This window comes from Embiotoca jacksoni, unplaced genomic scaffold, assembly GCF_022577435.1.
Source record: "Embiotoca jacksoni isolate LCO1_2020_lvr unplaced genomic scaffold, fEmbJac1.0.p SCAF_14, whole genome shotgun sequence".
NCBI classification, from domain to species: domain Eukaryota; kingdom Metazoa; phylum Chordata; class Actinopteri; family Embiotocidae; genus Embiotoca; species Embiotoca jacksoni.
Window position 1 is genome coordinate 9,214,953 of NW_027185274.1, and position 22,728 is coordinate 9,237,680.

The following is a 22,728-nucleotide window of genomic DNA, read 5'->3' on the forward strand; positions in this document are numbered from 1 at the left end:
CATGGACACACACACACACACACACACACACACACACACACACACACACACACACACAGAAATGCACCCGGCCCGATAAGGCTGGACCAGCCTTTACTCAAGAAGGTCTCGGAGTGGGACTTCACACATAGCCCAGGTCTCTGCTGCATCCTTTACTCCGGTCTCCACTTTGGAGCTGCTCCCTTTTCAGGGTTCCTCTGTACATCTGTGCTGGCAAGCTAAAGCAAGGGCTAAGTCTGATTTTGGTCCCTGGCAAGTTTTCTGTCCAACGACTCACGTTTTATCAGTCTGTCTCCCTTTCCCGTCTTCAGCTGTACAGTGGGACTCGCTTTAGTAGTTGCTTCGTATCGTCCGTACGGTCTATTATATCTTTATTTGAACTGGTTTTTTTTTAATTGTTTTTGTAAACCATTATGTCAGTTTGATGCGCGTCAGTCACATTTTGACATTGTGATCGGCTTAAGATGTTACAAATAGAATAGCTGGCATCTGACTAAGGTTAGCAACAGCTGGGTGTTTTAGCTGTTATTTCCTTATAGTGTCTCACAACTTGATATCAACACTTGTATGATAGGCTGACCGATTGATATCGTGGCCTATCACAGATATATTGGCGTATATGATGTGTGGAAAAAAAAAATGCTTGGCGTAACTGGGTTCGATTTATAGTTCATCGTCAAACTGTATGATAGGAAGATGTACTGCCTCCATTACAAATCTTTGTCACAATGTTTGATGGCTACATTTCGTCCGACGTATCGATATGGGAATTGTATTTATTTCCAAATATCTAACATTAACAGACTTTTCACTTTTGGTGGAAGCTGTAGGTGAAAATACGACAAGGCGCAAGGCCCCAACATCTCAGTCTGTTCTATGTTGTACCAATCAATCTGTTCAATCTGTACATTGTACAATGGCGAGGACGCGGTAGGAGACTGTAGAAGACAGGCTTGTGTGCTCAACGCTGTTGTTTGGCCGCCCTGTGACTTTGATTCGGATTGTCACAAACTCCCCTGAGAAACTGGTCCTATGTCGTTTACACACCTTTCTGTTAGCCTGCCAGCCACGTAGAGGCAGTAAAGTGTCCTTCACACTGCATTACAAAACATGGAACCGGCATTCACAGGCTTCACGGACAAACACATTACCAGTGTCATCACCGACGTCAGCGCCGCATCTGAGGCCCACTTCTCTGCACCCAATACAACGGGCCATTTCTCTCGAGGGTGTGAGGACAAGTGAAACTTAAGCGGGCAGGAGACTTTGCCTCGGCCTGACGTCGAGGTCTGCCAGGCTTCATCTGCCTCGATCACCTTCTGTGGGAAAAGTGTTTCGCGTTCGTGGACGAATTGACTTTTCAACAGCCCCGTAGACTTTACGCAGGCGGGCCGAAGGCAACTGTTCATCATTTGTGCACAGCCCCATCATCACCTACTGTACTGTGGAATGTGATTGAACCCAACCTTTGTCTCATAGGCAATTATTTTAGATTAGTCATACACAAAGTCGCCAGAATCACTTCAGACTCAGCCCACTCACTAAACCCTTCGTCTGGTTCTGCTTGTCTGGCTGCTGGAACGTATCGAAGAACAAGATGGTCGGACATGTTTAAACAATATTTTTCCCTTTGGGTATACACACACTAAATATACTATGTCTGCCCCCAACTTTGTGCTGGCGTTATTCAATTTCTTCAATTGCTTTCTTAATTATTTAGCTCTTACGAGTCTGTGCTTGTAAAAACTGATGTAACCTCACAGAGGGCAACAGAATTATATTCTATTCTAGTTAATGTGAGAAAAAACTATGAATTTCCCTCATACAGCTCATGAATTCAAACGGTTTAATTTTACCTCACCTAACTGCCTTTCTGAATTGACACTACACATTTCTATGATGACTTGGCATCACAGACTTGTGTGATGTTTGACACTTTATGCTCCCTTGAGTGTGGGTTGTAGATTATTCTGCGGTGACCTCAGTCATGCAGTTCTTGTATTGTTTTCTCACTGAGCCGAGTCATGTCATCTCACAATATCATCATCATTTCTGTTTTTTTGTGCATTTTAGTTTTAACAGAAAGTACAAAATAAGAGGAAATATAATAATAATTTACATGTTCACTATGTATTGTCTATGATTTCTCTTATTCCTTACTACTTTCTAGTTTTCATTTCCTGTTTTTAAATTTTTATTTATTTTTTATTCCCCTTCCCTTTTTTTTTCATAACTGTCCATACAGACATGATGGATGTTTGACCTCGTCTCTCACACATCCACATGTTGTCTGGTGATCTGTCTCTTGGAATTTGATGTCATCTCCAAGTTCCTGTGTGGGTGTGTGTGTGTGTGTGGGTGTGTGTGTGTGTGTGTGTGTGTGTGTGTGCGTGCGTGGGTGGGCGGGTGGGCGGGCGGGTGGGTGGGTGGGAGGGAGGGGGTAGATAGCAAGATACACTCTGTACCGTTATGCAGCAAATATGTAAATAGATACTACAAGTAAAAAGATTCAACATACACTGGATGGAGGATAAGATACATACGCTGAGTATTACATGGACAAATGTGTCCTTGCATATGCACACCAATACACATTGAGCCCACGCACAGACACAGACACACACACACACACACACACACACACACACACACACACACACACACACACACACACACACACACCTGCCTCTGGCCAGGGTGACCTTGGATGCTGTGTATGGAAGGAAGGCGGAGCAAAAGAGGATTTTTGCACTGATGAGAGGAGAGGAGAACGTTAGGGATCAGGAGTGGAGGATGTGGGTGAGAGGAAAGAGAAGTTCAAGGGGAGGAAAGACAGGACGGGCACAGGAGGAAGGGAGGGAAGTGCGGACAAGGGAGCAGGGAGAGAAAAAGAGGTGTGTGAGTGTGGGGGTGGGGGGGGTGGGGTGACAGGAGGTAGGGGAGGAGAGATGACAGGAGGCAAAAGAGGGAGGTGAGATGAGAGGCGGAGAGAGGGAGGGAGTGGGAGATCTGTTTCTGGGACGGCCAAGGCAAGTGAAATGCTGCAGTGAAGCCAGGCAGCCGAGCTGGTCCGAACACAGCTCCTGAGAGAGACTCTCGGCTCTCGGCCACTTCCTTCTCTCCTTCCATACTTCCATCTTCTCCCACCCACCACGTTCACCTCCCTGATTAACCTTCATCTCACCCCACACTTCGACCTGCTCTACCCCTCTCTCTCCCACCCCCCCTCCCCTCCCTTCCCTTCCCCTCCCCCTTCCTTTCCTCCCTCTCTTTCTCTGCACCAGCCGGTGAGTGAGCAGATTTCAGAACGCATCTGAGTGGTGGAGGACAAGTGGGGTGGGCCTCTCTCTGCCTCCTTTTCATCTGTCCTTCCTCTTTTTCTTTACCTGAGTGTCAATCTGCCTTTATCTGTTCCTCCAACACCCATTCCCTTTTTTTTTTTTTTTTTTACCTCCTTTTTCTTGTTTTTCCAAATGTCGCTGCATGCTTGTCTGTTGTCGTCCTTGCCTTCTTTTTTTTTTTTTTTTTTTCCTCTTTTCCCTGTCTGTTTCGTCCCTGCAGTTTGTGCTCGTGTGGTGTGCATGTCTGTCCAACCTTCTGTCTGTCGGTGGGGAGCAGCGGCCAATAAAAGGTGAGTCCTGTCTAAAGTTAAGAGCTGGTCTGCTGCACATACCGATTCACAGGCAGGCTTGAGTTGTTGAGAACCAGACTTCAGTGCTGATATGTGATGAAAGCTGTGCAGAACATGCAGCTGGCCTCTTGGTGCAGATTTTGTGTTCAAGGTTTGTTGTCGCGCAGCCTTTTATGGTCGTATGATTTGGAGTTTGATGGAGTTTAATGTTACAGGAAGGTATTTTGAAAATGTTTAGCGACAAAAAACGTTAAAAAATATTGCAAGCTCTGTGGGCTGTGTGTGTGTGTGTGTGTGTGTGTGCAGTAACACTGTAACTCCAACACTTAAATACACCTATTTGGTCTCTTACATGTTCTTTTTCTCCCTCGACGTGTCCTGTTACTTTGTGCCGCCTCTCTGACTTCACAAGAACATTTCATTATAATCTTCTCATCTAATACAACCTCATGTATTTAGTGTAGGATATGTTTCAAACTAGAAATACTGTCATGTTTATACTGCCCTATTGCTGACATTTATTTTGTGCGATTGTGGCTGTTTCTTGACTGAGTTTTAACTGGATGAAAACTACCACTCATATACTGATTTTAAAAGTCCTGTTGTTCATAATATTCAAATGATTGGCTTGGAAAATGATTATAAAAAAAAAAATAAAAAAAAGGATTATTCCCACTGTGCCTCAAGTTGACTTTCTCCACAGCAGCCTTTTTCTGTTGCATCTACTGTATGTTATTTGAATTCAACTTATTCTCATAGCACCATAAGTCATCTCAGGGCACTTAACATAGCGATGTCCTTACAACAGAACCTTATAGACAAGAAGTGACACTTATGCAGAACAATGCTTCTCTGGCCAATACAATGCGTGCAAACACACAGGTGATAGATTGCTTTGTAACCTGAATTACACATTTCTACTGTTTGCCTCACAGTTATTGTAATAAAAGATCAAATTATTGTCACCTGTTCCAGAGTTGTAGAAATCTATTTTAGAGTATTGTGTCATGACTTGCACTATTTTGGTATCTGATGAGCCTGCAAAGTCACAGAATAATCACTGAAACTGGGCCCTCTGAGTCGCATTTCATTGTTTCGTCTGTATGAAAACAAAAGGTTCCTGTCAGCGTTGTAGGGTTTTAATGCAGGGTTGGTTTTGTTCTGGGCTGTAGTTGCGAACACATGTGAATCCAGCTTCACTGCAAAAGCTGAAAACAACACACTGCATTCACAAAGTCACCTCTGACTGATTCTCAGTGGAGCAGCTCCAGGTTGTCGTCCCTGATGGGATCAGAGTACAGTTTGGCTTTCTGGGTTGGAAACTGGTTACTGCTCATTAAAGGGACATGCAACACTTGAGCGGTCATAGCGTCACAGCTAAAGCACCTGTGCATTCTTTGGACCAGTGAAAACTGCTGATACTCTGTGATACACTGTCATTTGACATGTAGACGTATAAACAGTATTGTCTCTGTCGAGAATGAAAGAGTGTGCTTACGTTATGCACCAGAGGACATATCGCGAGGGGTGAAAGATATAAAGTGACTCTAAGGTGGCACTGTTATTAGCCGTGTTTCTGCAAGAAGGGTTAGATTCCACCTGCCAGCCGGGCCCTTGTAAGGAAGCTGCTGGGGCCCCTCTGTGTGGGGTAGCCTCATGTTTTTACCGGTTTACTCTGTTTTTTTTTTGCTTTCCTCCCACAGTGCTAACGCATGCTGGAAATAAGAGGACTCTAAGTTTCCTGGAGTTGGAAAATGTTGTCTTCCTATAGGTGTCACCTCTGTGATAAAGTGCAGTGATGTTCGCTGCTCCTTGATCAGTGTCGGCTGGCAAAGGACTCATCCTCAGGCAACATTGAACAGGATGTATAGATCATGGATGGATGGATAGAAAAGTACAAGAAACTTGAATATTTTCCTCAATCTTTATTTAAAATACGTAATGTAATGATGGCTGCTTGTTTAGAGGCAGCACAGTGCAAGCATTATTTTGGTGTCCACTAACATTTAAAGTAATACAAGAGCAACTATTCAGGGCAAATTTGTAGCTGGTGTAAAACAGTAATGCACAATGATAAATCTATCTCGTAGATTATATTAATATTTTTGTTTAATTGTTTCTGATTGAGAAATACAGTTTACACAATATACAGCCATGTGATGTCATATTGCCAACAAAACCTTCCTGGTAAAAGCTGTGCTAAATTTGCCCCAAATGTTAATCTGCCATCACCTTATGGGTCCACAGACCCCGCAACTTGAACATGCATGATCACATACAGACAGCCGTGTTCCAGGAAATGTGACAGAATTATGGCTTTCCCAAGCAAACAAATCTGCACTTTAAAGTATTGTTTAACTGTTTTAGTCTATGAATAAAGCACCACTCTATTGTTGTTCTTCACAGCATGATTGTTTTAAATGACAATTTTAGCTTTTTTTTTTTATTATCACAGAGCAACACATGCTCGTGAATATATTATTGTATTGCTAAATATGTGCTTTTAGTATTCTAGGAATTTACACAGTACATTAGTATTACCTTGTAATGTTGGACAGAAAATTATAAAGTCATAAATGATAAAAAACATAAAATGATGACCCTATTAGGCCGAAACACAGACCTGTACACAGCTTCAAAGTCAGGAACCATACTGGACAAACCACCAGATTTGGAGGCGCCAACCACCCTCCGGTATTACAGTTACCATAGAGATATCACTTTGTGACACAGCTGGCTGTCTTGTTATCATGATATAGTTAAAACTTCACAGGACATTCAGAAATGAACAAAGCTCACATGCTGGATGGACACTAAAGAGTGATCAAGTATTTTACTATGACGGCTTTTTTTTTTTTTTCTTTTTTTTTTTTTTTACGCTCAAGGTGCTCCAACCAACTTAATTATCAAATACACCACCAACAACCACACATTCCAAAAGACCATCTTAATATATTCTTAAATTTGTGTACTGTATTCACATGCTATCCGCTATGACTTTATTGGAATAGGTGGAAAAATGTAAATGTGTAAAACAGCATCTACAGTTTTACACACCACTGTTGAGGTAAAGGCATTATTTTGGAGACAGAGCTAGGATAGAATTTGTAAAACTTTACATTTATTTTATATAATAATCTGCTTTTTATATACACACTAAAAAGTGTATGTATTGAGCTGCAATGAGTCAGTTTAAATTGTATTTTTCTATTTCTATAAAACAAGTTTCCAGTTAAAACCCCTTTGGGGTTAGAATAAAAAGATATCGATTATAAGAGTTTGTACGGAAGTATTTTTTCCATGATATGAAATATTTAAAGTTTAGTTGTTAATTGAAATTTCACAGAAAACATAACATGTTAAAGTGCTATTAAATACTTTTGAAACTATGAAAATTAAAGAGCAGGCAAATACCAAAAAAGTAAAATTCTGGTATTACATTGTGTGATAAATGGCCTCTCCGATTGCTACAGAAAGAGAAAGATTAAACATGCTCTGACTCACATCGCACTGACTTTCTGGGAAACTTAAAACAACAAAATATAGTTTTTTACCGTTATATTCAATTTTGCTTTTTATATGCAATGTTTGACCTGTATCCATGGCAGTATAGTACACTGTACATGCTTCTCTTGCCTAATTCTACCTACTGTGTGAATAATTACCCTTCATAAATGAAACTTAGTTTGTCAGTAATTTTTTCTCAGTCAATCATGAATGTAAACATCTGTATCATCATTTGGTATTACTTCCTATATTGCTGCCTGCTCGGACTAAGCTCGTATTAGTGTGTAAAATGTGTAAAAGCAAAGGTTAGTGTAAAACTGTTGTCTGTTTGCAGGTCTCTCTTCGGACAACCTTTAACAAATTCTACCATGAACAAGTTTTTGACTTTAAATTGTCTTTGATATGTTTTTGACCTTGACAACAATGCTGTCATGCAGTCAATATTATTTCATTTCCACTGTCCACATACTCCTTGTCCAGCACTAGTATTATTAGCATTGTATGGAAGAATATTGAGTGGAAAGCTCCACATTGTCACTGACAATTTACCTAGTGTAGAATGTGGAAATGACAATGTACATGGACAATGTACTGCAGTCACAGATACCACAGACGTATTTTGCGATCTAATACTAATACTCATTTTAACCCCATGAATAACAAAGACTGAACTGAACTGCCTGCCTGCCACTACAACTTTGGCAGTCAGGCACTCTAACATGTCATTTGTGTAAATGGAGCAAGGCTGGATGGACTAATGTCTATGAGAGGGGTGGACGGTATGACATACAGTAGAAACATATGTAAATTTGCCTATGCTGTTTGTATTACAATAGAATGTAGATCACATGAAGTGTTTTGAAAAGCAACTCACGCTATAGTGCAGGCGTCTATTTATATCACTGACAGGCCAATAACAGCACGAGGGTACCACAGTAACAAAAGCAGCTAGCAAAAAGTGGATGAAGAAATTAGAGAGAGAAATTAGAAAGACAGAGGCAAATAAAAAGAACGAAATATGGTATATATAGTGTATATATTATGTAAATATGTGTTGCTTTGCCATTCTTTTTCCATTCTATTTCCCGGAAGATATTTTGACATGTTACAGTAGAAAAAGCACAGGTGTGAATAATAACATTAAAGATGGCTAAATTGCATTCGGCTGCTTCCGTTTCAAGGTCCTAGTATTGCAAAATTTGTATTGACTGTAACTCTGGGTCATTATTAAATTGCCCACTCATTCAAATTACGATTAGAAATCAAGACGCTCAAAGGAAATGGTGAAGGGGGAAATATAGTACACTACATGCAGTGATTTCTGATGCAGCTACCTTTGTTGAATTTTACCATAAATATTCATAATCGCAGTTAATCGCATAATTGTGAGTAACAGCACATGTGCTTTTCTGTGACAAATCAAAATGTCTGCTCTGAAGGAGGTCTAGTGAGTAGAATTATGATATCTGCAGAGTACGCAGGGCAACTGTTCTGTCAAACCTCCACAGGAGTAAGGAATGTTTGAGACGCACGTAGACATCACTGACACATGTAAACATCATTTGGCTGAGACCAGTTGCTGTCCTTATGATAGAGAAAAGAAAAATCCAGCTATGGAAAGACATTACACTGGTACTAACTGCAACTATGTTAAGACAATGGCGCCCGTACAGGCAGTTAAAAGACATGGCTTTAAGGCAATGTTGAAAAACGCTGAATTCACAGTATGTTAAAGCAAAAAAAAAGTTTTACACCACCCCCAAAAACATTTCAACATTGGACTCTTGAGACAGTGGAGCTGACAGCACGGTTTACCACCACATACTGTAACAAACACACACTCTATGTCTGCTCTGCAGTGTGATCGTTGAGATATTTTTAACTTCCATCAAATAATATGCTCTGTCTCTACAACCACTGTTAAGTGTATTAATAGTTGGAAGCATTTAATCGTTTTTCTCCTGGAGCATTAGACTGACTTTAAAATCTCATATATTCAAATTGTGAGGGCAAAAAAATGACGCACTGTAATGCTGTGTTTTTGTCTAAGTCTGACATTAAAAAAATATACCACGGTATAAATTTTTAGGTCATACCGCCCAGCCCCGGCCTGTCGTGTTGTGTACTATGAAATGACAGACGTTTCATGTATTTGCTATCGACTTGAAGCTTGAACAAACTAGTGCGTGTTCAGTGGTTAAGTCCCTGGTTTACTTCAAAGGAAAAAGACACATCTCACACACATATAGAAATATCCACACACACATTCAGTACACACACACACACACACACACACACACACACACACACACACACACACAAAGCAGCACACTTGTGTGCATTAGAGACACACATACACACATGCAAAAGAGATGGAAGAATCGGTGGACGATGATTCAAGCAGTGGTTATTATAGATCTTCGGGAAGGGATGAAACATTTCTGAAAGAAAACAGAGAACAATATTTAGACTTGTAATATGTTTGGTAGATGACCCCGATAAATAAATCTCTCAAGAGACAAAGCCAGGATGTAAAAAGATCTAGGGCACAACACACACACACAGAAACGTACACTGGGACACATGCACACGCATGTACTATACACTCTTATTTTGGCCACCTTTGAGGATTCTGAACATCCGCAGTCCTTGTTCGTAGACACAGAGTTTCCACGTTAACCGATTGATTGTTTAGTCTGATTCTATCACTTCAATATCTGGCTTGATTAAATTTTGGATGTAGAACTTAACCTGCTTTGGAAAGCTAACCCTGCTAAAGTGGCAATGCTTTATCAGTTTGGTTTGACTTTGTGTGGCACTGATTCTCTTCACTGTTGTATATCGTGTCTTTCTCCAGACTATTTCAAGCCAATTTAAGCTCCATTGCAGACACCGTGTTCACGATGGACAATGACAGTTGGGTTTAACTGAGCAAGTATTTACCGGATGAGGCGTTGAGGGAGGGAGCTCCACATCCAGCTATGGTTGTCTATAAATACGAGACAGGAGGGATCCAACAACACGACAACAGGTTAGCTTTCAATAAAACGACGGTTAAGTGCTGAAGCCATGAACACAGTTTGTGTCTATGGCTTAGGTCCTTATAAGATGGGGTAATGAAACCCAAGCTGTACACCTGCATCATAATCAATTTCAAAATAAGCTAAAGGCCTGTGTTCTACACATTAGCCGACCCAGTGTGTTTTCATTACACTGCACAACAGTGTATGGTGATTATGTATTATTATCATATTATCATTATTATAGTCATTAGTCCATATTAATAAAAGATAAATGGTTTTAAATGGATTAAAACACTAGTGCTGCAGCGCCGCGGAGCATATTATGATGCCCCTCGCCCTAATAGGAAGCATAGTTGTCGTCTGTGAAGACCCTACACACACACACACACACACACACACACACACACACACACACACACACACACACACACACACACACACACACACTATACTAATAAAATATCTACCATACGAATGTTTTCAACAGCATGCAGACATTAGCTCAAAATCACGTGTGGACACCCATTACTTGGAGCTCATCTTCAGAGCTAAGGCTAACCAGACATTATCTTATTTGCCATTGTCTTTATAGTGTATGATTGTGGATATTTTTTAACCTCAGTAGCCAGTCTTTCCTCCATCCATCGTAAGACAAGAGGTGGCGAGAGGAGGTTTAGCTGCCACTGGAGAGCAGAAGAAAACGACTGCTACAGGTGTTGGGAAGTACAAAAAAATGCTTTCCCTGCTGTCGTGGGGTTGTACATAGAAAATAATCGGGCAACTGTTTTGACAGTTGGCATTTGGTGCCGGTGTATTTCAGTCTTGACTTGTAGTCTGTGCTGTAGAATTTATTTTTATAAGGACTCAGGAATGTGGGTGAAAATGGGTGTTGATTCAGTGGCTTGTTGACTCCTAGTGGTATGTTTCTGATGACTGTTGCTGCTACTGTCCACATACACTGGCTTTTCTTACTGCCATATGCCACTGCTGACTCAGTGCAGTGTAAAACTCATAGCATATACCATATCATACTATGTACACTTATATGTGGTAGCTCAGGGCTACTTTCAACTCTGGTACACAGTGACGGCTTGTCACAATCAGCAGTGGAATATGCCAGTAGAACAGCTGAAGCATAATAATTTGCAGAGGTGTTGGCACACTATTTATTACTTTTTGATATTGGTAGTGCTGGTAGTTTTGAATTGAGGATTAAGGTTGTTTTTGCAAGATTTCTTACTTGGTTCCCTCCTCTGCAACACCTTCAGCCTCCAGTTTTCCCTCCTCCTCCATCTTTTCCTCCGAAATCAGTTCCTGTTTCCGGTGTCGACGAAGACATTTCACTACTACCATGGAAAGGATCAGCAGAGCTAAGGCCCCGCCCACTGATGCCCCGATCGCAACTGCGATGGTTGAGTCCCTCGGAGGGGGAACTGAGGAAAAGGAGAAGAGAGGGTTAACTATTTTGTAGACAAAGAATGGACACAAGTGCAACACTGGCTAAAAGCTCTCCTGGGCTGATTAAACAGAGTGGAAAGAAAGAAAGTGCTGCTGAGCTGGCCTGTGTTATATGTCTGTGCCTGTGCGCGAGAGATGCTGAGGGACTAAGTTCAAACTCTTGCTGGTCATTAATAAGTAAAACGCTGAATCATCACCAATATATACTCACGCTCCAGGAAACACCCACACAGTCAAACGAAAAGTATGTTACATATGATTATTATACTGTCAGTCATTTATCCTTATGTAAGTATGAAAGCAAGCAAGCCGTTCACACTTCAAATGCGCTGAAATATGGCAACACATTTCATCCATTTGTAGATTGTGTCTGCTTGTGTGATTATTCACTACAATGAAAACCTGTTTTGGGCCGTTTCTTTGGGGGTAACTATTAAAATTATTCATGAGCCACAACTGCTATCAGCTTGCATTGAAGTTAGTATTACCACTTCCTAGTGAAATGGTAAAATTTTCAAAATTCTCAAGATTGCTATTCAGACAACATTGAAGCAGAGGTAATATATATATATATATAAAGCAAAATCTAGTTTTTCATAAACTAGCTACATGTTCCTGGGTTTTGGGATGCAATTGTGAGCTATTAGAAAATAAGGAAGTGTGTCTTTAGGACAATGGTTTTGACCTCTAGACAGTTAATAGGTAGGGTTAGTATCTTACGTTCTGTGACAACATAGAGCTGTATCACACCATGTCCCTGGATGCGGTCTGGGGGGTTTCTCACATAGCAGTTGTAAATCCCCTCATCATCGCTTTGAACATCTGATAGGGTGATTGAGAGGTCGTTCTTATCCAGGTTGCCAGCGAACATGACCCTGTCTCCAAACTGGTCTGACCGCAGAGGCACCATTCCTCTTTTCTTGTAGTATGTCATGAACTGTGGAGAGAAAGTGAGTGTTAATAACTGACTTAAAGTTTTCAAGATGTAGTATTAGGGGTTGTTAAGCATCGTAAGGACTAGACCAGTTTACCATCTCCTCTGTATCGTTGAGCGTTTCTTGGTATGTCCAATTCATGGCAAACCTGGCAGCATCCATTTTATAGCAGGAAGTGAATGTGCAGGGGATTTTGACAGTTGTTCCATTTAGTACATTAATATAATTGGGCATGAGCACATCCATGCTTGAACAACCTGCAAATACAAGTGACATCAGTGTTAATAATGCTAGTACCAACAACTACAAAATATATTTGACTCAATTTCTGTCGCTCTGGATTTTTAATATAAATATATATATCTAATTATTCATCTGTATAATCACCTGAAACTACCCAAAGTGTGTGTTTGCTTAGACTGATCCTATCATATCTACATAGCGAACGGTTCGTCTTCCACGGAACCCGCCATGTTTCTACAGCAGTTTAGATGGAACAAACCACACTGACTCCTTTCTTGTTTTTTTTGCACATTTCGTGGCCACCGTAGATTCTCCTACACGATTGGAAGGGGGAATCTGCAACCTCTCCACTAGATGCCACTAAATTCTCAACACTCTCAGTTTAAATAATCTGAAATTAGAGAGAACAGAAGAATAGATTGTGTTTATAAATATAATAATCCAAAATGAAGGTAAATCTAAATCGTGGGAAGGAAATTCACTGCAGAAATTTAGGTATAAAATAAAGATGTATTTAATAGTTGATATTTTTCTGATGATATCTACTATTAACAGTAAATCTGGTACATGTTATTCAATTAGGATCTTATTTTAAAGTCAAATATTCAAGTTTAAGCACAATGACTAGGTACCGATGTTTGTTAGTGTTAGCAAGCCTTTGCTGACTTTCTGGTTCCAACAGTTCTTCATTTAGCATCGGCAGGTGTGTGTTTTCATACGTAATGTGTATCATGTAAAGTGTTGATAGAGTTGTTTCTCCTAGTACTTGCTAACTCTTCCTCTGCACTACATTTGCAGAGTGCTGTCTTTCAGGCGGGATCGTTTTTTTTTAAGGCAAATTCCTCAACTCGGAACAGTTTGAAATGTGGACATATAGAGCAAAGTGATTGTAGATCCAGAACTATACCTGCTATGCATTTCTGGTGAATTCTGTCCAAAGCACAAACAAGTGGTGATTCCAGCATGTGAGTTTAATCCATTTAAATCTATATATGTCTATATGAAAGGTGGGTTTACATATTGCATTTTACAAGCACTATCACTGCTGGTTGATTTCAATCATCTCTTTATTGTGCGGAAGGTCACAGCATAAGAAAAGTGAAAGTTCCAGCTTCAGATGGTTTTGTTGTTAAAAATTTAGCATGCAGGTTGCTATTGAGTTGCATTATTTACCTGATGTTATACTGTCATCATACTGTTCATCTTTTTTGAATTTTTGTTTTGTTTCTGCCACACCCCATATTTCTCTGATCTAAATATGTTGTACCAAATAATAGATAACCGGCTGTCAGTTTTAATATTTCAGGTATCACTCGTCAGACTTTAAAACTGGGGGATGATGTCCTTTGGCATCATGGCCTGGCCTTCGCAAACCTGATGGAAATAAATTGAGTTGTTTAATGTCACTTTAGTGTTGTGGGAATCTGATTTATAAACTAATGTTTTACTTGATTGGAGGATTAGGCTTAATCTATTGTGTAAATTATAATGAAGTCATAACAATCACTGCAGTTTATTCAACCAATCAATAAATCAGACCAAAGTGTGAAAAACACCCGCCAGTCCACTAGAGATGAACAGGTCACAGCTTTGGCTCGGAAAAAAAACATGTTGTTTGGGACAATAAAAATGTTTTTTGGAAGAGCTGTATCTATGTTCAGAATTTCTGGCTTCCGCCACCCCTCAGCCTTTTTACTACATTACATAACCTATCCCATCGGGCATTCAACTGTGATGTCACCCATCGGTTTGTAAAAGCCTTGACTTCGGCATTCGAATCGTCGCCAAATTTCTTTTTTTTTTTTTGGGAGGCCAAACTGACCATATTTGGGCGAACTGGGGAGGAGCAACCGATAGATCTGACGGACAACCCGAGGACATTACACCTGCCGACCTATAACATGACTCAGGCATGTCAATCAAACCAGACACGTCCCCAAACATACCTCTCTTTGAGGCTTAATATCTAATTAACAATAGAAGCAGAACACTGATCAGAACCAGTGAATTTAGCAAACGACTCCATGATGACAACAATTTGTTGACTTTCGTTTTCATGAGAGAAGCTTAATGGGAGTCTATGGAGCCCGAGGCTCTTTGCAGCCAACCACTAGTGGCCTTCAGTGGTATTGCATTTTCAGGAACTTGCGCACTAGCTTCACTTTTTTAGGCTGGGAAGCTACATCCGCTTCTATATATAGTCTCTGGACCTGTCTCAGGTTACGCACATCTTCAAAAGCCACGGTGAAACGAAGCGTCACACAGACCCGCTACCCTGGATTGGACTGGAAGGCGCTTTGCTGTGATACTGTGCTGGTTCATTGTGTTATCAGGAGGGGTGGCAGGATGACCGGGTAGCTTCTTTTTCTTCCTGGAACTCATGGTCATGATAAGTTTTGCTGACAAAATCGCTACTTGTTTAGAAGTACCTTGAAACTATGGATGTGGTTCGTGTAGCAGCGTACAGTATATGCATCAACCCCACGAAGCCCACTTTAGGAAGCATATTGAGTTTAACATTTGAAAATGAAAGTCAAATGCATATAACTGCACATGATATAACTTGAAAATGAAATTTAAGTATCGTTTAGGTTCCTCAAGTTTCCTCCTCCCCTCTCACATTATGCCTCAGCATGGGTTTCCACTCCCCAGACAGAATCTGTGCCTCTCTCTCAGTGTGTGTGTGTGTGTGTGTGTGTGTCTGTGTGTCTGTGTGTGATGGGACTCTGCACCATTCTCTCCTCTGCAGTCGAGTGTTTCTGGCTCCCTTCCCACTGCTGCTGCACCACTCCACAGGCCTGCCTCTCTGCACCACACACTCACACTCACACCCCCCTCCAATGCACTTTCTACATCTCCACCCACTGTCCACATATATATATATAATTTACACACACACACGCATACAATTTTCCATGTGCACAGTCCACCACAGTCAGGTGTCTTGTGATGCAGCACCTGCCTCATATTCCCCTCCCTATTAAACACACACACACACACGCACACGCACACACACACACACACACACGCACACGCACGCACGCACGCACGCATACAAACCATCCTAAAAGGTGTGCATTGTCAGCAGTGAGCCAAGCCCCGCTAGCTGTGCTTTGTCAATGTCATCCCTGCATACTGGACCTATCTGTACACACAGCTAACAGCAATGCGTTTATGCAGACACCACTGTCACTGCCACACACATGTGCCTTCGCTACTGGACACATATGTGCAGCGTGAGAAGCAGTTTGACAACAGGCCCCCTGCTCCTGCTGACTCAGCAGTCCTGCGGATGGTGAGAAAGGGAGGCAGATGCAGAGACTTGCTAACAGATGAAATACTGCAGTGAAGCACCCTCATGCGACTCCTCCCTCTCCCTGCCCCTCCCTCATTCCTCTCCCATCTTTGTCCACCTCGCCGTGCCTCTTTCTCGGTACCTCTCCTTTCCAGCCCCGATACCACCCTCAAAATGATGACAGGTTTTCTGTTTCCCTCCGTCATCACCGTACAGCCCTCCATGCATTTCTCTCCCCCTCTTACGCCCTTCTGTTTCCCTCAGCTGTCTCCTTCTATCGCAAGGTCAGTGCAGGAAAAAAAAAGGATAAAAACGTAGGTCGGTCTGTTACATCATCGCTCCTGTTTCCTCTCCAATTCTCTTAGCCATTTCTATGGGACCACATTTTCATTAGATTTGATTTATTCACGTGATCCGATTCACAGTAAATGTGTATGTCAGTTTTGCTTTAACAGAAGAGGCAAAGTCTGTCTGCATGTGTCCCTTTGTCACATATTAGGAGGAAAAAAAAACCCCTCCTAAATAATGCACTGCTTATATTTTTACAAAAATGGCAAGGGACAGAGTCGGAAAAACACCACAACATATCTAAGCAGCACTGTCAAGCAGGTGCAGTTTTTTTATTCACAAATGTTTTTGATTTTAACAGGAGACGGGGCTTAAAACTACAGTGAAATCCAGGAAAGTTTCAGTACATTAGACTGTGAAGTATTAATTTATTTTTACACGTCTGGACTAAACTCTCCCACTTTCCACATCTCAATCCAATTAGGCATCTGTGGGATGGCACGGACAAAAGCTTCTCAGATTAAGAATCCACTGAAGGCCAACTTGACAAAACCACAGACAGCGTGCTCTCAAGGTCTCCTCGACAAGTGATTTAAAGCTGGTTTAAGGGCACAAAGGGCTGCAGCTCACTATTTAAAGGATGTTCCAAAAAAAAAAAAAAAAGTTTGCCTTCGGGCTTATTTTCCTGACAATCATTTACTAGATCTCAGTGGCACAATCCATCAAAGTGTCACCTCTCACTGAAGACGTAAGATTGAATTTGAACTGATGATTTGTTTTTGTTTTGTGACTGTGTCCTCTGACCTCCACATCATTTATAGACTGACTGTCAAATATGTGTGAAGTGGTATATTTTTTCAGGACTGCCATCACATGCTGTTAGATGCTGACACCGGATCTGATCCCAGACTGGTTGCTGAAAAAAATGATTCAATCCTGTGTGCCACTCAGTCCGGCAGTGTCTGCTGATGAGGAGGAGCTTATTTGTTTCTCTATAAAACCGGAAAAATATAATGTGCACTGGAGATTTGTTAAGATTATAACAAGGGACAAGCCCCCCCCTTTTTTTTGTTTTTGTTATTCACTTAGCTTCCACCTCTGCTGCTGCTACCTGGCATCTGAACACTTCATTGTGTCACCACATGTTGTACCCTTTAATTGTGAGACAATTGACAAATTACAAATGACCATTTGGCATTTTGGTGACTTGCTGCTAATTTAAGTAGAGTACGAGGGAGGCACCAGGCGGTGGGTCGGTCAGGCTCAAGCAGCCCGCAGCAGTTTTGGATTACGCTACTTGTAAATAAAGCATATGTACATTTTTGTGGATAATATCTCAGCTCCAGCATGCTGCCTTTTAAATTCATGACTCTTGATTCAGTCCTGTTCTGGACTGCTGGGATTGTCTCTAGCGCCCCCTGCTTTGGAGAGAGCCACACTGCATTCGGCACACTGCAGCAGCCTTAAGCCAATACGGCTCACTATAAAAATATAACGGTTGGGGATTCCTGAGGGAGTCGCAGTAATCCTGTGGGAACGAGAAGCTTTTCTCTGATGATGTCATGACCAGACTGGGATTGGGGATCACTCCCAGAAGCAGTGGAAGTGAGCAATCCCAGCGTCGTTGGGAGATGTGTTTCTGCAACATTCGTGTTACGTGAACGCCTCTACGTATGGGAGACAAAACCACAGACGGGGACACATTGTCCAGTGTGCTGACACTATTTCACTGCAGTGTTGTAGGCATAATACAGCACAAGCCCCACTATTCCTTTCAACAGCATATCAAACAACATGGAAAATATTGACCAGCAGATGGTTTAAAAGGTACTTCCCATCTCATGTCCCCCCTTCCCCTTCACCCTTTCAATATTATACATTATTGGCAACCATGTCTACTTATAATATACATATAAAGTCTGGCTGTTTTAAGGCACACTCTATAGATGATACATTTTGGCACTCAGACAGCACTCAGCATTTCAGTAAATTCTACAGCAAATGTGCGACAAAACAAAAGCTCGCAAGCTGGACGCCAATGTTCACTGCAGCTTTGGGTGGTGGTAATGCTATTACTGCCTAATATCAGGTATCAGCTAGCTAATACTAGGTTTAAGCAACTTATGAAATGAATCCGTTTCTCTAGACTTAAAAGCTTCAGGACAGTAATCTGGATAAACGCAGTGTCTATTAACCTTTAAAGCTCAAGAAAAATTTGCATCAGTCTACTCCTTCAAATGTACTTATCATTTCTAAAGTGATTTGTTTTGCAGTGTCAGTGAAATGATGTATCAGAAATCCTATAATATTCTCTTGCAAAGGTGCTAGGGGAAATTAAAACTAAATTAAAACAACATTTTGCCATCTTTTTTTTTTTTTTTTAAACAGCACTATTTCTCTGAGGTACAGTTGCACACAATTTTGGAAGAATGGGTTGTCCCAGACATCTTGGTACAGCTCATCTGTGGACTCAGACCGTCTCAGCTGATTCTGTTACCATCTGGTGCAGGACTCCCTGCTCTTCTTGTCGCTGAATGTTATTATTTAGCACTCTGGCTGCAGAATGAATGTTAGGCCAATCAGACACATCTTTGATGGTATTGCATGATGAATAATAATCTAAATATATAAAGTGCCTAAAACTGTTTTTCACAGTGCTGCAGGTCACCTAAATATAGGACACTGTTCCTATTGTGTAGGATACGTCGTTGTGATATGTGACACACCAGAAATATAGAGAAGTCCGATTTTTCTGGATTATTTATTGATTAAATTAAAGTCATTATTTTGAGAAAAAGGCACTGCTGAGATTCGAACTCAGGATCTCCTGTTTACTAGACAGGCGCTTTAACCAACTAAGCCACAGCACCTGATGAGCTGAGAGATATGTTCCAATTATAATATGGGAACGGAACAATAGATAGTGATATGACAGTGTTTCCAGATTTAAGTCAGCTGCGCTAATGTGTATATTTGTACTAACTAATGCAACATAAGGGTACACTTTAACCTGTTTAAAGTCCATGCCAGTACATGCTTCGTTTTCTCATTGTGTTGCTGCCCTCTAGTGCCTCTCTGTGGGAACTGTAGCTGTGCAGTTGCTAAATAGCTGTGCAGTTGCTGAACAAGTTAATGATGGGCAGAGGGAATATGAGTGCAGCAAAACTAAAGTCCATAGGAATGAAATACTGACAGATTTGTCATAAATGTAGATTACAGGTCGTGCTCTGTGGGAAAAACAGGGCACACTGCATGAAAAAACTGGAAAGGTATTACTGAGTGTTGTTCCATTTGAATTAAAGTCCCAGAATCAAACACTAATCTGTGTGTTTATTGGAAATGAATCGACACAATATGCCTCAGCCAGTGTGTAAAACTTTTCTTCCTGTGTGCAGTGCTTTCTTTTTGCTTCTTTCTTATTTTAGTTGTTTTCATGAGCGATTTCAGGGTGAGGCAGCACCTGCTATTCCAACATGCAGCCGTATTACAGTGTGTTAACCACCTACATTGACTTAACTGTGAATAAATATTGCCAAATGAAATTGGAAGTTGGCAGATTGGTTTACATATTTAATAATATAAGATTTGGCCAAAATAAAATGTATTTTATGTGATAAACTTTGATTAGAATACTAAGCCGCTTACATATAGATAAGAATTAGAGACAATTTTGGTCACATTTCTAGTTTTTCTACCTTTGGCAAAGGTGACATCCTGTTGTAAAAGGAAAGAAATGAGGATGCAACGAGCTCCACAGCAGCAGTAAACCTTTGGGTTCTTATTTCCAATTGTCATTGGTGAAAAATCTAAAAGTGCTGGCACCATCTAAAAATACGTTGGTGTAAAAAAATGTCCAAACCAATGAACATTGTTTTAACTAATATAGTCACGTAAATAAAGGCCTATAATGTATCGCCTGTCCTTTATGTGCCGAAGAGTGCCTGAAGAATGTTTTCTTTTCCTTCCTGATTTGATGAGACAAGAAGGCCAAACACAATTTGGAGATAATATTCAGCCACACTGTGAACAACTTCATGTCTTACATCATCAAACTGGGCAAACTATTTGGATGAACATTAAATTGACCAAAATATGCATGACTTTATTTTTTGGAAAACACAAGCTGCAGTGATTGCCTTATTGTGTAAAGTGCATAAAACCATGCAATAAAAAGACAATTGTGAATATTATATTTAATTTCTGCTAATAAATCCACATAAATCCTACACGCTTAACCTTTAAATGCTGCTCCCTTCCCATCACATGCTATTTTTGAATGGCGCACATTGATGGTGTCAGTCTAAGCAAAACACATGATCACCTTTTGATTTCTCTTATGAATGAACTAAGAGCATCTTACTTGTTGAGCTATAGTAGACCGCAGTTTTGTCAGTGATCACTAGTAGATTTTTTTGTTTGGTTGCTATTTTTGTGTTGATGACGTCTCATTACTGGCATGGACAGTATAGAATGCCTGTACGATGCAGGAAGCTCAGGCTTCATATTCGGGCCTGTTTGATCAGCCTGTGTGTTGGTGCTGCGGATGTGATTCGATGTGGGTCACACTGTGGGGGATCATGGTGGGATTTGGAGGCTAACTTTCTTCTTTTTTTTTTTTTTGCTGTGAATTATCGCAAACTGATCTTGGTTTCAAATCATCCTGCATGCATTCATGTGCAAAACTGATGTATTATTTAGATGGCACCCATACGTATGTTTATATAGATCTGCTACTGAGCAGAAGGGCCAGGCATATCAATAGCATAATGTTAGCAACTTATCAGAGGCCTGTTTCTACACATCACTAACGAACCTACTGATTGCTATGATTATGTGAACAGGCTAAACCAATATATATATTTTTTTATATACTGTACATCATAATCCGATTTAAAGGTTGTGATACAGCAGGACTGTAATTTAGCTGTCAACAGAGGCTAAATAGGAGGGGAGGGGAGGGGGGGGGGGTCCGTTCCAGTATTAACACAACCGATCAGAGATCAGTTCAGCTAAAAGCTGTCGAAGAAAGCCACAACAATCTGGTTTTGATGGATGGCCTCGTCAAACTAGAAAAAAAAAAAAGAAAAAAAAAAAAGCAGGTTTGGCAATCAACCGACATTCTCGCCTATTCCACCCATTTATCCCACCACATCCCCCCCACCCCTCCTCCTCCTCCTCCTCCTCATCTCTCCCTCTCAGTAATACGTAGCGCACACACACACACACACACACACTCTTATACGAGTGGAAACCAGACACCATCCCAATCGGACTTTTTGATCCGCGTATCAATGTATCGGAGCATCGATCGGGCGGTTTGGCTGATTTTGTGTCTTACCGGAGAGCGAGAGCAGCAGCAGCAGCAGCGCGCTCACCAGCTGGACGCCGGAGCTCCTCTCCTGCGCGGGGGAAGACATCTTCTCTCCTTCTGCTTACAAAAAAAAAAGGACCGTTATATCTCTAGAAAAAAAAAAAAAAAGTGTAATAAAATTAATAAAAAAGAGCAGCAAGTCTGCCCTTGGCGTGTGCGTTAAAATGCTAAAAAAATAAATTAAAAAAAACACCTGTATTTTTTTGTTTTTTGTTTTAGAGGCAGGACATGGCTGGCAGTGTCTGTAGCCTTATGACGGTTGATCTTGTGGTTGTCGGTTTGTTGTTGGCGGCGGCGGAGGCGGGAGAGCAGCGCAGAAAACTTAAGTAAAATGGAGGATAGCTACCTTCCTTTTGCAGATTGGTCAGAAACAAACAATTTGTAATAGGTGGATATACTAGAGAGCAAGAAATCAGCTCCGAAGAAATAATACAATCAGATCAACTTAAACAAGAGGGAATAAGCGATAACGAGCCAATTCAATAGAAGGAACATAACAAACACTCTGTTTCTGTTTCCTTCCATTCATGGACACCAGGGTCTGTTGGAAAACCATGTCATTTTGACGCTAAACTATCTCAAACCTACAGCTTGGCATTTTTTTTTTTTTTTTTATCCTACTGCAATTTTAAGATGACAGACATATTCATATAATTGTAGGAACAAATGAGAGCATCAACTTTAAAAATAAAAAATAAAAATTATGAAAACAAAACTGAAATAGATTACCCTCTCTGATTCAAACCAAAGGTAAAAGTACCAAAAAATAAGGTTGTTTGGGTGAGAATACGCTACTGAGAGGAACCAGGCTGCCGTGCAGGCAAACAAAAAATTAAGCAGAGACCATCCCCAGCCGCCCTCTTTCATTCCACTCCATCCATCCGTACTGGGTGGGAGGCAGGAGGAGAGGATATTGAGAAACACCAACTGGTAGCCACTGGTATAACCTTTCCATTCATCTTTTCACCTGTTGCTTA

The 22,728-nt window shown here is 40.9% G+C and overlaps 1 protein-coding gene and 1 non-coding gene across 5 annotated transcripts; both read right to left on the reverse strand.

The window, feature by feature from the left end:
* Positions 1-5,541: 5,541 nt before the first annotated feature.
* On the reverse strand, positions 5,542-22,011 carry scn2b (sodium channel, voltage-gated, type II, beta). Of its 4 annotated transcripts, none has more exons than XM_069147877.1 (6): positions 21,945-22,011; positions 21,719-21,808; positions 12,651-12,811; positions 12,340-12,556; positions 11,402-11,594; positions 5,542-9,579 (listed from the first exon to the last, which is right to left on the reverse strand). In XM_069147877.1, the coding sequence occupies exons 2-6, from the start codon at positions 21,795-21,797 to the stop codon at positions 9,549-9,551; spliced, it is 681 nt and encodes a 226-aa protein (XP_069003978.1). In that variant the 5' UTR covers positions 21,798-21,808; positions 21,945-22,011; the 3' UTR covers positions 5,542-9,548. The 4 variants fall into 4 exon arrangements, with proteins under 4 accessions (XP_069003978.1, XP_069003980.1, XP_069003979.1 ...); XM_069147879.1 differs by adding an exon at positions 10,082-10,127 and having other exon boundaries at positions 21,719-22,001; XM_069147878.1 differs by having other exon boundaries at positions 21,719-21,811; positions 21,945-21,985.
* On the reverse strand, positions 19,177-19,250 carry trnat-agu (transfer RNA threonine (anticodon AGU)). Its single transcript has one exon. It is a non-coding gene; the product is annotated as a tRNA-Thr (tRNA).
* Positions 22,012-22,728: the final 717 nt, after the last annotated feature.

Excerpts from the sequence above, each read along its gene's own strand:
- scn2b (XM_069147877.1), bottom strand. The coding sequence starts at position 21,797 with ATGTCTTCCCCCGCGCAGGAGAGGAGCTCCGGCGTCCAGCTGGTGAGC. Across the intron at positions 11,595-12,339 it reads GCTCTATGTTGTCACAGAAC|TTCCCCCTCCGAGGGACTCA; the intron begins GTAAGATACTAA and ends CCTTTTCCTCAG. Across the intron at positions 9,580-11,401 it reads GTTGCAGAGGAGGGAACCAA|AAATGTTTCATCCCTTCCCG; the intron begins GTAAGAAATCTT and ends GTTTTCTTTCAG.